General features: G+C 39.4%; 1 protein-coding gene across 1 annotated transcript in view; it reads right to left on the bottom strand.

The window, feature by feature from the left end:
• The window catches only part of b3glcta (beta 3-glucosyltransferase a), a 128,543-nt gene that overhangs the window by 11,485 nt on the left and 102,705 nt on the right, over positions 1–14,353 (bottom strand). The window contains exons 6-11 of the mRNA XM_022668772.2: positions 12,262–12,373; positions 9,767–9,903; positions 8,810–8,873; positions 5,935–6,066; positions 4,046–4,115; positions 2,257–2,370 (exon numbers count right to left, since the gene is read on the bottom strand). Of these exons, the coding sequence (XP_022524493.1) occupies positions 2,257–2,370; positions 4,046–4,115; positions 5,935–6,066; positions 8,810–8,873; positions 9,767–9,903; positions 12,262–12,373 (629 nt within the window). The remainder of the gene's footprint in view (positions 1–2,256; positions 2,371–4,045; positions 4,116–5,934; positions 6,067–8,809; positions 8,874–9,766; positions 9,904–12,261; positions 12,374–14,353) is intronic.

Raw genomic sequence — 14,353 nt, 5'->3', positions numbered from 1 at the left:
TCACTCACTGACAATGATGAACAAACTCATGAATAAAGATGAGCGAAGATGAGTGGAACAGGGTGTACTCTCAGCACATCTTCTTCTGCAACATCAAACAAACCCTGAGAGACGGGGAATCGACACCAGCGCTGGCGTACGACACCGAACCACGCTCTGGATTGTTAAGCTGACACTAACTGGTGCACCGAAAGGCCAATCACGCGGCTCCTCTCAATCAGCTGAAGGCTCATCATTCGCTGAGAGCTCGGCGTGTCAGTTTAACTGATCTGGAGCCAGCGAGACACGCGCCACAGCTGCCAGCCAGTAACACCAGTTACTGAAGAGAGGACAGCCGAGAGACGCTGATACCTCTATTACTGAAGCTGCAGCCGCTTAACCTGCATCCTGTACTCATGCTTTCTTTATCGAGTTGTGTTTCGCTAAGAAATTAAGCATTTTACACATTAGACTGATCCCTTTAGTTCTGCTGTAGACTGAAAAAAGTTGGGTTTGACATTGAAACACGAATTTGACGGGTATTAAGGAGCAGTAAAGTCACTCTGCTGAAGTACAGTAGAGTTATACAGGAGTTTCAGTGAAGTTTCTCCAGCACTAAGGCTGGGAGCGGCAGCATTAGCATTAGCCGCTAACCACACCAATCACTGTCGGACTGTAGTCTGTAGCGTGTTTACTGTGTTAAAACAAGCTACGTGGGATGAACCGCTAGCTGATAGCGCCCTGGGTAACCAGAACACTCAAGGTTCCTCAGTCTAGCGTTATCGGACAGCCTTTACGCTCCGCTAGCGCTGTGGTTAGCGGCTAATGCTAATGCTGCTGCACCCAGCCTTAGTGCAGGAGAAACTTCACTGAAAACTTACCCTTAGACACAAAATATTGGGAAACTAATCTTACTGTAAATAAACAGAAGCAATAGTGCACAATATGAAGGTTTTCCTAGATCACAAACTGCAAAAATTCTCCAAAATGACCTGAAATATACATATATATATATATATATATATATATATATATATATATATATATATATATATATATATATATATATATATATATATATGTATATATATATATTTTTTTTATGAAAGTACGGTTATTTTTCTCCTGTAAAGTTGCTGTCCCGGACATACATGTTTTTCATTGGACAGTGATGACGTGTTATCTGGGACAGTTTTATATTTAACCCTGTCAGAGTAGTTCATGTTTTAATTATTTGGACGCAGCCGAGAACAGAGAGTCTGTCTGTCTCATTAAAACGATTTATGAGCGCATCAGTCCTCACAGCCTGGATACTTCTGAGCCACGTGTGATGAAGACGGTAATTAGAAGATTTTAATGTTATTTAACAGATCTGAGCGCCAGTCTGCGTGTAAATCCTCCAGGCTGTTCTCTCGCCAACACCAAGCACTGCTCAGAGACTGGGGAGGAAAGTTTATGGAACAAATAAAACAATTCTGCAGACTTGTTCAGTTTAAAACTCAAAACTCTAAATAAAGATACTCAACAGGGGGTTCGGGACTCGAAAGTGGGTTGCAGACACATTCTGGACTGCTCGTGGACAGCTTGTAAAAAATAAATACATTTCAAAAATAAAATACAAAGAAAAATAATTAGTGCTGATCTGATTTTGTACTAAAAGAGACAGAGAGTTTATTATTAATGTATTTAATGTATTTATTAATGAACGCAGAGATATACAGAGAAGAAGTAAGATATCTTATTCTGTGGCCTTGTTTATTTTGTGCTGTTCTGTTTTCATATTTAATTGCATTATTTTATTTAGTAATTGTTTTTTCTATTCAGTTTCTTAATAAAATTCACTTTGCATGCATTAATATGTTTAAATGTGTTTTTGAAGACATTTTTTAAAATAAAATTAATTGGTTTGTATTCTATAAAAGTGGGCATTATTGTTTGTTCTATAATATTAGATAATATTGTTTATTCTAATCTTGTTTGGGACAATATATTGGGATTTTTTTTTTAACAAGTCTATTATTGATCATTTAGCATCTTTTCTCACAGCAATTCTCCAAAACCTAATAAAAATACTTCCCTGGACAGTGGAGACAGTTACTCTAAAATGTCAAACGCTATTTATTAATACCTTTAATTGCAGAAAAATATGTTTCTGATCATATATGCTTGGTCTTTCACCATATAATCATCATATAAAGAAACATTGATGCAAATAATGCATCGAAATTGTGTGCTCATGTTTGAGTGATCAAAAAGAAATAAAAATTGGATTCTAACCTCGGTCTGTGTTGGGAACGCCGAGGTCTATGGTTGGTATGGAGGGGTCAGCGTGGTCGCTGTAATACTCCAGATGAGACGCCTGCTTCTCCCACGTCTTCTTCACCACAGGAACTACAAAACAAGGACAGAAGACGATCAATCAATACGCGTTATTTAATATTACGTGCCAAACGTTCGAGTTATGAACTCAGTGGACAGCTGCCATTGCTGTTGGGAACAGTTATGAAGATTTACTTGCGCTGGAATGACTTTATTCTATTCCAGACCATGGTGAAGATTTACTTGTGTGTTCTTGGCTTGACGCCTGGAGAAGACATAATTATGAGCATGGATATCTCTCTTTAAATCTGAGTTTCTGACATCTGATATCTGTGGTTTTATGTGTTTCACTCTGCTGCCAGGAGAGTGATATACACTCATCATTACAGAAAACAACACCCATAGAAAAATCGACCGACAGGAATCTAAATCTGTACATGATCCAGCAGTTTGTGCCAGATCACCTTTGGTTGCAGGACAACACATTAAAATATTAGTTGGCAGCACACACATTAAAAACAGTGTTTTTTAATGAGGTTCTTCTGCACTTTTTAAGTCAATAAAGCCTCGTTTTAAGTGTCAGGGCTCTCCAGATTCAAGCAAGGAGGTGTGGAGCTACTTTGAGCTGCTGGATAACGGTGTAAAAAGTGATTTATCAGGGTAAATTATGCTCCGTATCTCCCAGTCTGAAGGGTGTTTGGAGAAACTGTTAAAATTTCTGGATCTCTGAACGCTGTGGGAGAGCGGAGGTGAGCTATTCATCAAAGGTAAGAACTTTTTATCATGTTTCACTACTAACAAAAGTCAATTTTACACCTTTAACAGTTCTCCTTTACTGATCTGAGCTTTACTGCACCAGCAGCTCATTTTAGACAACAGTAATGTTATTTTATTTAGTATTCTGTTTATTGTATGGTAAAACACGAAACTCTTCCTCAACCTATATTGTCTGCAGTAGCTAGTCAAATAAAATATTCAGAAAAACGAGTTGATCAGGAAATTTCAACTTGGAATTAGTATTCATGGCCACGCCTACCCCGGCTCGGGACCGCCCACAGGCAGAGCTGACGCCGGGCTGCAGCAGAGCCGACACTGTCTCTCGTCAGATAAAGAGCTCCAGCTCTGTTTACAGCAGCTAGTTAGCGTTGGCTATCTTGTGTAAGTAACTGTAGGTTCGAATGGGATCTCCGGTGGATTCTGAGATTTGCAGAGACCTTAAATAAACACTAGGGAAGAGCGGTTTGACAAGGTAGCACAACTCGACAGAAAGTCAGTCAAAGCGGCGCCGATTGCATCTGATTTTATGATATAGAGCGTATATAGACTCTGGGGCTTTGACGAATCACCAAGTCTGAGGTAAGAGTTTAGTAGCGTTTACTAAAAGTAGTTTAGCTGAAAGAAACATTATCAATGCCGCAGGGAGAGCGGTCGAGTGACGCTGAGTGTCTGACGTTAAGCAAAGGCCTTTAAAGTTGGGTGTACGAGAATATTGGACACTAAATAACTATAAAGCCCATCATCATCATAAGTGCATTTCTGTCTCTGAACTGTATCTGTACTAAAACTTTACTAAAATCTTTTAGGGCAGTAAAAATGAGAAAAACAATGAATAAAACATTCAAACAATAACCAGAAACAGCACAGCATCTCTGCTGCACATAAAAGCAGAAGTGTTGAGACAAAGAAGACAAAGAAAAAGCACTGCATGATTAGAGCCAATGAAGTTCTCCCAGGACAAACGTCTCACCTCGTTCTGAGTGGAACTTCTTACACGTTTTCACCGCCACGAATATATCCTCCTGTGGAACCGGCTCACCCTGCAGAGACAAGATCAGAGACGGCGTTCAGCTGGCAGTCAGACAGAAACGCTCAAAGACACGTACGGAGCTCTGTATGGAGACGTTTAACTGCTGTGATGTACGTCTGAGACTTCAGGGCTTCATAACTGACTGAACAACTTTTACTTTTATCTTCTGTCATGATTGTCATGATCCATCCTGTACATGGCAAAACTGTACGACAGGGCGGACAATTACAGGTTGGACAATAAGAGGGTGGACAATTACATGCTGGACAATGACAGGTGGAAAATGACAGGATGGACAACGACAGGGTGGACATTGACAGGATGGACATTGACATTTAGGCCATGTCAGCGTGCCTTTGCTATCATAACGACGGGAAAAGTACTCCTTGCGCTGCTTGTGCAAAAGGCATGACAGGAAGGACAAGGAATTCTTGGACATGTTGAAATGTTAGATATTTTTATAAAAAAATAGCTAAATTAACATTTACAGTATGCATAGTGACAGAGTGGAAAATTAAAGGATGAACAACGACAGAGTGGACAATGAAAGTATGGACAACGACAGGGTGGACATTGGGTTTTTTTTTATAATTTTTTATGAAAAAAGCTAAATGAACAATTACAATACTGATATTGTATTGTGACATTTAGGCCGTGTCAGCGTGCCTTTGCTATCATAACGACGGGAAAAGTACCCCTTGCACAGCTTGTGCAAAAGGCATGACAGGAAGGACAAGGAATTATTGGACTAGTTTTGTTGAAATGGTTTGTGATTTTTATTGAAAAATATATTAATTAACAAATTTAACAATTAACAATTTAAAAAGCCTCATTTGTCGAAAAACATCTATAAAACTGTATAAGATAATATTATCTTGCATGCACAGTTACTGGGTGGGTGTCTTGGCGAGAAACTAACAGGCTGGAACGCCTATGAATATAAAGAGCATAGAGAAAAACACACACACACACACACACACACACACACACACATATGTGGTGACAGAAGGAGAGACAGAGCAGCAGAGCCCAGCAGGAAATGCCTTTTGCTCACAATCAATCACCAAGCGTTTGCTTTGGAATGAACTCAGAAATTTTATTTCCAATTATCTGCATGTGTGTGTGTGTGTGTGTCAGTGTGAGAGAAACCCCCCTATCTAAGGCTTTAAGATGTGCTGAGGAAAGCTTAGGGAAAAAGCTCTGAGGGCCAGGAGTGCAAATATTTTATTTTATCTTTTTATGCAACAAAACTATAGAAATTAAACCTGGAAATAATAATGTACAGTAGTCCGTCTACAGCTTTTACAAAAATTCATATTTACTAAATTCTGACAGTAGCCAAACACACAGCCATTAATGTATAAATACACTGTCTGGCCAAAAAAAAAACTCTAATATTTAATTGGATTGTCTTTAGCATTGCTTGCTGCACGCCGCATTCACTGTGGCATTGTTTCAATAAGCTTCTGCAACGTCACAAGATTTAATGCAATCCAGTGTTGCTGCATTCATTTTTCACCAAGATCTTGCAGCAGCATTGATGATGGTAGAGTCTGACCAACCGCTGCTCAAAGCAGCTCTTCTCCATGCAGCACATCCCAAAGATTCTCAATGAGGTTAAGATCTGGACTCTAAGGTGGTGAACTCTCTCTCAATCCATGTGTGAAAATGATAAATGATGATCTCATGCTCCCTGAACCCTGAACTCTTTCACAATTGTACTTAACTCTGGCAATCACATGCTCAAAAGAAAAGAAATGAAGTTAATGAATTCTCTACAGTGACTGCAGGTGTACTGGCTGGGGTTGCCAGGTGTTGCGGTTACCTACACACAGTGGTGAGTGTGTGCCAACAGTGGTGGCGCAGTCCTTGGCTTTGGGAGAGTTCTCCGGCAGTGTACAGAGCTCTGGAACCGCTGTCAGTCTGGGCCCTTTACCTTCATCCCAGATGTACAGCGCCACCTAGGTTAAAAAAAATAATAAATAAAAAATGTAGTAAGTATCAGCTGGTCTTTTTTCCAGTAGCCCAGTATTATCTTCTCTTATCTTATCAGAACACAGAATCGTCTCACTATATTTACTTATATTATATATTACATTACTTATATATATTTACTATATTTAGCACCCGCACCAGACAGCTCGGACCAATCAGAGGAGACAACACACTTGTGTGGTTTATTGGTGCGCATTTTGCTGTGTTTAGGTTTATACCTGTGTGAAACAGAACCAAATATTGCTGTGATTAACCAGATTTTTTTTTATCATTCGACACGACTAATCATAATAATAATAATAATATTAATAATAATAATATGTCCCCTAAGCTATTATACATGTGTGTGTGTTTGTGTGTGTGTGTGTGTGTGATTATGCATTCATAAAACAAACAAAAAAACAACAAAAAAAACTTTTTTCTTTTCTTCTCTGCATCACTCTGTATCACTTTCTGTATAAAAACTGGTATTATAACAAAGATGTATTTAATAAACACATTTTTTTTTAACATTTGTGAACACGCTGTAAAGAAAGAATGAGAAAAAAGACAGAGAGAGAGTGAGAGAAAGAGATTGAGAGATGCCTATTATTATATATTATATTACAGGAGTGGATAGATATACTGTATGCGGATGGGCTGGGAAAAGCTCATCATCAGCTCATGTGGAGAAACCGGGCAGAAGATACAGAATGTCCTCAGAACTGCGGCGTGAGAGAGACAATTTCAGACTGGAGGACCGAGGGGATGAAAAGCCAGAGGAGAAGAATGAGACGGAAGATTACAGAGCGCGAGAGCGAGGGCTGTGAGGACCGGGTTCAGAATGGGCTTTTTTATGATTATGTATTCATAAAACACAAAGCTCACAAAGCTCACAAAGCTCATCACCACTGAGGGAAAATTCTAGTGTTGGTGAAGCGATTTTCCTGCAGGCGCATCTGGAGCGCACAACATATTACCACACAACAACATCTCCTTTATGTGTTTTCCTGAGGTCCCATCGACTCACAGCTCTGCTATAATCAAAGCTTCAGCACCTGCCTGCGCTGGTAACTATTACTGTATAAGCATAAATTCAGAGAAAAAAAAAAATATTTTCTGCGTTTGGATCACTGTCTGCACAAAAAAAAAAAAATAATGGTTTCGTAACACAGATGTATCTCAAACATTTGGTAGAAAAAAATGTTTGAGCATTATTTAGGGATGCACTGAATATTTGGCAACCAATAAAAAAAAATATATAAAAAAAATTGGCAACCACACATATTTGGCTGAACAGAGTATGCATATATATAAAAAAGACAAGATAATGTCACTTAAGGCAATTAAATCAATTCAATCAAAGATGTCATGTTGCAATGTTTTGATTCTTAACACAAGTAATAGATACACAGCGCTGTCTCTGTGTCTGTGTGAGTGACAGGCTGCTGCTGCTGCCTGACAAGCGCAAGGGGGAGAGGGGGGGGCAGTAGTGAACACAAGGTAACCGCATGGCCTCCATCCACCACATGGTTGGGCACGTGCTCGTAAACATGGGTACATGGGGCTGGTGACGTCATGGTGATGCCCTGCATTGTTTAAAATCGCAATAGATATCGCCGAAAAAAGAACATTAGCAGTGTAATATTTTTCCAATATCGTGCAGCCCTAATTCATACCGAACAATGCCAAAATGTACCTGAAGGCATGTCGCAGCGTTTTACATAAAAATTAAGAATACTCATGCTGCCTGGAATACACTGCCAACAAACAGCAGGTTTAAGTTCATTTTTATGCTCTTCTCACATGAATGAATGAATGAATATTAAGCTGTCCATCCTGTCGCTGTAAATGTAAATCACGGTAATTCAAATTATTATCAAAGATCAAAATATAACTTTCTCTTTCATAAAAAGAACATAAAACATTTGACGATCAACAATGTTTTCATCAAATGCCAGTTTTTGTCAAAAAATTGTCCACCCTGTTGTGCAGTTTGTAGTAACAGAGTGGACGCATGCAGGACAGGAAATAAAAAGTAAAAAAAAAAAAAATTGATTATGCTTAAGTTTTATAAATATGATGATGACGATGATGATTATGATGATGAGGGGGATAATTCTTTATTCAGTCAGTTAGTCATTATTCATTATTCATAATTCAATAACTATCACCACAAATAGTCAACATAATAATAATAATAATAATAATAATAATAATAAAGGCAGAAGCATATTGCTTACAATTATGCCTATCCTGCCTAACAAATAAAGCTATTCTTCAACATTATTACAGTATATTAAAGGGAAAAAAAGAAAGGGAAAAAAAGCGTTTTTACTGTGAAAATCAACTTTTTGGAATCCCATTCCCATACTGCACTATGTATTTAACGTGAAGCTGCATGAGAACACCGCATAACCTGAGTAATATTAGTCATATTAGTATAATATCATGTAATACTACTCTACCACCTCAGTTCACAAGATTCTTTCACTTTACACAATGATCCTGTGTCTCTCAGCTTGCCAACAAATGCATGTGTACAAACATAATGTGATTTGTATTTACTGCAGTGGAGTAAAAGTAAACGGTACCCTCTAGAACTGAAGGGGGAGCCACAGGGCAACATTATTCATTCATTATGCATCCGAATCTGGTGTAAAGCTGCTGTGAAAGTATACATAAAGGGGTAAATAAAGTATAAATAAAATGCAAATTAAAGTATTTAACCTCGTGTTTGAGGTCTATGGTGAAGTCGGACTTCAGAGGCTCCTCTTGCACCTTATTTGCGAGCCTGAAAAAGTAAAAAAAAAAAAAAAAAACTGTATGAAAACCAAGGAAAGCACTTATACATCTAAACACTATTAATTATGATCAACAGCATTTCAAAACAGTCCCTTATAGTCTGGATGACTTCAGTATTTTAACAGTTTACAATGTAAGGAAAAATACAATAATAAAAATAAGAATGTGTGTACAAATTTTAACTGGTACTCTATGGCATCTTATTAATCTAAAAATACAACAGTGCTAGAAAAATAATATAATTAGAGATAATTATGATGTTTCCCTTGATTTTATCAAATTAAAAACCTCTGGAATATAATCAAGAGGAAGATGGATGATCACAAACCATCAAACCACCAAACTGAACTGCTTGAATTTTTGCACCAGGAGTAAAGCAGCATAAAGTTATCCAAAAGCAGTGTGTAAGACTGGTGGAGGAAGAGAACATGATGCCAAGATGCATGAAAAAAAAACTGTGATTAGAAACCAACCAGGATTATTCCACCAAATATTGATGATTTCTGAACTCTTAAAACTTTATGAATATGAACTTGTTTTCTTTGCATTATTTGAGGTCTGAAAGCTCTGCATCTTTTTTTTTTTTTTGTTATTTCAGTCATTTCTCATTTTCTGTAAATAAATGCTCTAAATGAGAATATTTTTATTTGTAATTTGGGAGAAATGTTGTCTGTAGTTTATAGAATAAAACAACAATGTTCATTTTACTCAAACATAAACCTATAAATAGCAAAATCAGAGAAACTGATTCAGAAACTGAAGACTTCATCCATCACCCTGTTCCAGAACTTGATATTACGCTGCAGTCGGAGTGTCGCAGTGGAGCTGTGAGTTTCAGAAAGAGCCTAAAGGCGGCTAAAGGGGACAGAAGTGATGGGAGACCTGATGACGAGGGGAATACTCAGAGCCCATCCTGCTGAGAAGTCTGGGTACTTGAAGGCTGAGGGGTTCTCCGCAAAGGCATAATGGTGGATGATGGTGGACTCATCATCGTGCAGCGACTTGCCAAGAAACCACTCCTAAAATAGAACAGAGAGAAAGAGAAAGAGAATAAAAGAGAGAGAGAGAGAGTCTCTTGTGTTCCAGAACAATACAACCTGATTTGGCAGGAAACATGAAGAAAAGAAACTAATTTGTATGCAATAATATCACCATATTTGAATATGGTAATCAATATTATATCCTCAAATATGGTGCCATATCACCCACCCCTTATTATTACATCAAGGTACTACTTTTATTATTGTTTACTGTTTTTATCAAAAGAAAAATTCACACTGTTCTCATTTCCCATTATGTATCTACTAGATACAGATTATATCTGTACAGTATCATTTATATTACTCTAATCCTGGATATATGGAGATATTTGGAGTGCATTATTAGTATTATTATCATGACTGATCATTCTGGATCATTGACTTCTGTTACAGATCTTATAAAATTCTTTATGTGTTTTTTTATATATCAGTTACTATAGGAATGTGCCATATCATATCATATCGTATGCAATAATAAAATTAATGTGATTTTTTTTTTGCAGTCGTGTATTCTTGAAATATATATATATATATATATATTATATATTTATTCAGTGTTTTGTTATATTGCCAAGAGTATTGTTATAGCGAAAATACCATGAAATATCATGATATTATTTAAGGGCCATATCACCCACCCCATCTGTTAATATTATTAGTCAACCATTTCTTTAAAAAAATAAATAAGTGGACTTGCTTTTAAACAATAAACAATAGCTTATGCGACGTTGGACGAGCCCTGTCGCCAGCATTGCTAGAACGTTAGCAACATTGGACAAGCCCTGTAGCCAGCATAGCTAACACGTTAGCCACGTTGGACGAGCCCTGTCGCCAGCATTGCTAACACGTTAGCGACGTTGGATGAGCCCTGTCGCCAGCATTGCTAACACGTTAGCGACGTTGGATGAGCCCTGTCGCCAGCATTGCTAAAACGTTAGCGACGTTGGATGAGCCCTGTAGCCAGCATAGCTAACACGTTAGCCACGTTGGACGAGCCCTGTCGCCAGCATTGCTAACACGTTAGCGACGTTGGATGAGCCCTGTCGCCAGCATTGCTAAAACGTTAGCGACGTTGGATGAGCCCTGTCGCCAGCATTGCTAACATGTTAGCGACGTTGGACGAGCCCTGTCGCCAGCATTGCTAACACGTTAGCGACGTTGGACGAGCCCTGTCGCCAGCATTGCTAGAACGTTAGCGACGTTGGACGAGCCCTGTCGCCAGCATTGCTAACACGTTAGCGACGTTGGACGAGCCCTGTCGCCAGCATTGCTAGAACGTTAGCGACGTTGGACGAGCCCTGTTGCCAGCATTGCTAACACGTTAGCGACGTTGGACGAGCCCTGTCGCCAGCATTGCTAGAACGTTAGCGACGTTGGACGAGCCCTGTTGCCAGCATTGCTAACACGTTAGCGACGTTGGACGAGCCCTGTCGCCAGCATTGCTAACACGTTAGCGACGTTGGATGAGCCCTGTTGCCAGCATTGCTAACACGTTAGCGACGTTGGACGAGCCCTGTCGCCAGCATTGCTAACACGTTAGCCACGTTGGACGAGCCCTGTCGCCAGCATTGCTAACACGTTAGCGACGTTGGATGAGCCCTGTCGCCAGCATTGCTAACACGTTAGCGACGTTGGATGAGCCCTGTCGCCAGCATTGCTAAAACGTTAGCGACGTTGGATGAGCCCTGTCGCCAGCATTGCTAACATGTTAGCGACGTTGGACGAGCCCTGTCGCCAGCATTGCTAACACGTTAGCGACGTTGGACGAGCCCTGTCGCCAGCATTGCTAGAACGTTAGCGACGTTGGACGAGCCCTGTCGCCAGCATTGCTAACACGTTAGCGACGTTGGACGAGCCCTGTCGCCAGCATTGCTAACACGTTAGCGACGTTGGACGAGCCCTGTCGCCAGCATTGCTAACACGTTAGCGACGTTGGATGAGCCCTGTCGCCAGCATTGCTAACACGTTAGCGACGTTGGATGAGCCCTGTCGCCAGCATTGCTAAAACGTTAGCGACGTTGGATGAGCCCTGTCGCCAGCATTGCTAACATGTTAGCGACGTTGGACGAGCCCTGTCGCCAGCATTGCTAACACGTTAGCGACGTTGGACGAGCCCTGTCGCCAGCATTGCTAGAACGTTAGCGACGTTGGACGAGCCCTGTCGCCAGCATTGCTAACACGTTAGCGACGTTGGACGAGCCCTGTCGCCAGCATTGCTAACACGTTAGCGACGTTGGACGAGCCCTGTCGCCAGCATTGCTAACACGTTAGCGACGTTGGACGAGCCAACGCATGTCAATAAGAAATCCTTCACTGTACACAGAAATCAGCTCTTACTTTTCTGCGGACAAACTTCTTGAGGACGCTGAGAAGTCTGTCCAGCTTCACACTCGTCTCTTCCTCCAGAAACACAATCCACGAGGAGTTTCCCCTGAAGTGGGAGGAAAAGCTGAGGGAACACACACACACACACACACACTGGGTTATAAGCTGCACTACCAATAAACGTCTATTTTCTAGTATATTTTCATACATAAGGTGCATCGTATTATAAGGCGCATTACGTAACACTAGTAAGGAACAGGGGTGTCTCCATGTTTCCCTTCTAATTCAGCAGGTCTTGATTTTGGGTTGTGAGACCTGTAAAGCTAAGTAAATAAAACTGTAATTCTTAACAAAACATTTTCAAATTCATTTTAAAGTTAAACGAGTGCTGCATTTTAATCTAGTAAACTTAGAATTCCAGATTTATCAGGTGCAGCAGCAGCATTAGCATTAGCATTAGCAGCTAACAGAAAGTGCTTACCACCCAACAGCGCTACAATAAGGAACCCTGAGTGTTCCAGTAAGCCAGGGTGCTATCAGCTATCAGCTAGCTTGTTTTAACATGGTAAATACACAGACTACAGTCTGATATATACTCACCTCTGAATAATAAAATAACTAGCGCTGCAGTTAGCAGCTAATGCCAGGATTCACACACTTTTTAACCAACAAATTTCCATGATTTTTTCATGACTTTTTTTAATGCCTTCCTGGCAAATTGTAACGACCATACACTTTTTAAAACATCAGTGCAGACATGGACAATAAAACTAAAAATCAACTTAAACTATAATCAAAATTAGTTATAGTAGGCCTGAAATTAATCTGATAAAAATGTTAACAAACAATCTTTAATATTAAAACGTGTATCAGATCCTAAGAGCTACACTGTTTTAGGGCTAAATTACTGAATTTGTTAGCTCAAAATATGCTTTCTCCGTCGATTAACGGAAACACAAATATTTGTAGACCAAATTTCCATGACATTTCCAAAACTTTCAGGGTATTTTTATTTTTCCAGAACTTATCCAGACCTGGGAATTGCTATTATATATATATATTTTTTTTTCATGACTGGAGGAACCCAGTAATGCTAATGCTGCTCTAGCAGTGCTAACTTCAGCGTTAGAGTGGATTTACTGCTCCTTAATACCTGACTGGTAGAATTAATACATAAGGAGTACCGGATTTCTAAAAATCCAAAAACAACCATCAAATTAAACTACGAGAATGCATTAGACAAGCTTAAAAAGGAAATAGCAAGATGGAAATTACTTCCACTGTCTATGATTGGAAAAATTAATGCCATTAAAATGATTATATTACCACGATATCTATATCTTTTTCAAAACCTTCCTTTTTTCCTCCCCAACTCCTTTTTCCAGCTAATAGATACGTGTATACTCTCGTTCATATGGGCTCAAAAGACCCCACGCATCTCCAAAACTCATTTACAAAAAAGCACCACAGATGGAGGCTTGAACTTACCCAACTTTAAACACTACTATTGGGCGGCAAATGCTAGAGCTATTTCATTTTGGCAGCTAGGTTCTCGCTCTGGACTGGTGTCAAAGCATACCCCGCTATGGGTTAAGGTTGAGGCCAGTTTCTCTCCTTTGACCTCTTTACCAACGTTTCTATATACAAAACTATCATTTGGTAAAATTGGCATAAATTACAATTTGATAATCAAAAACTCCTTAAAAATATTGAATCAAATTAAGCTTGCCACAAATGCCCCACCAACTTCTATACATACCCCTATTACATTCAACCAAGAATTCATCCCTGCCAAAAATGAAAGATTTTTTATAGAACTTGAAAACCAAGGCTTAGTCTCTTTAGGAGACTTGTATAAAGACGGTTGTTTTATGTCATTTAACGACATGAGAGATAAATACAACATACCACAGACGCATTTCTTTCGTTACTTACAGCTAAGGCACTACACCAAGACTGCCCTCCTGGACTTAGCATCAAAACCACCAGATCATGTTTTATACCGTTTCCTGAACTCAGAGCCGCTGTCCAAACAAAGAATATCTTGTTGTATCTCATTTCTAAAATGTACTCCTGATTCTGCTTATCTCAGGGAAGCCTGGGC

This window comes from Astyanax mexicanus, chromosome 18 (genome assembly GCF_023375975.1).
Source record: "Astyanax mexicanus isolate ESR-SI-001 chromosome 18, AstMex3_surface, whole genome shotgun sequence".
Taxonomy (NCBI): Eukaryota; Metazoa; Chordata; class Actinopteri; order Characiformes; family Acestrorhamphidae; genus Astyanax; species Astyanax mexicanus.
Note: the sequence above shows the minus strand (reverse complement) of the source record. Positions and strands in the feature narration are given on the sequence as shown.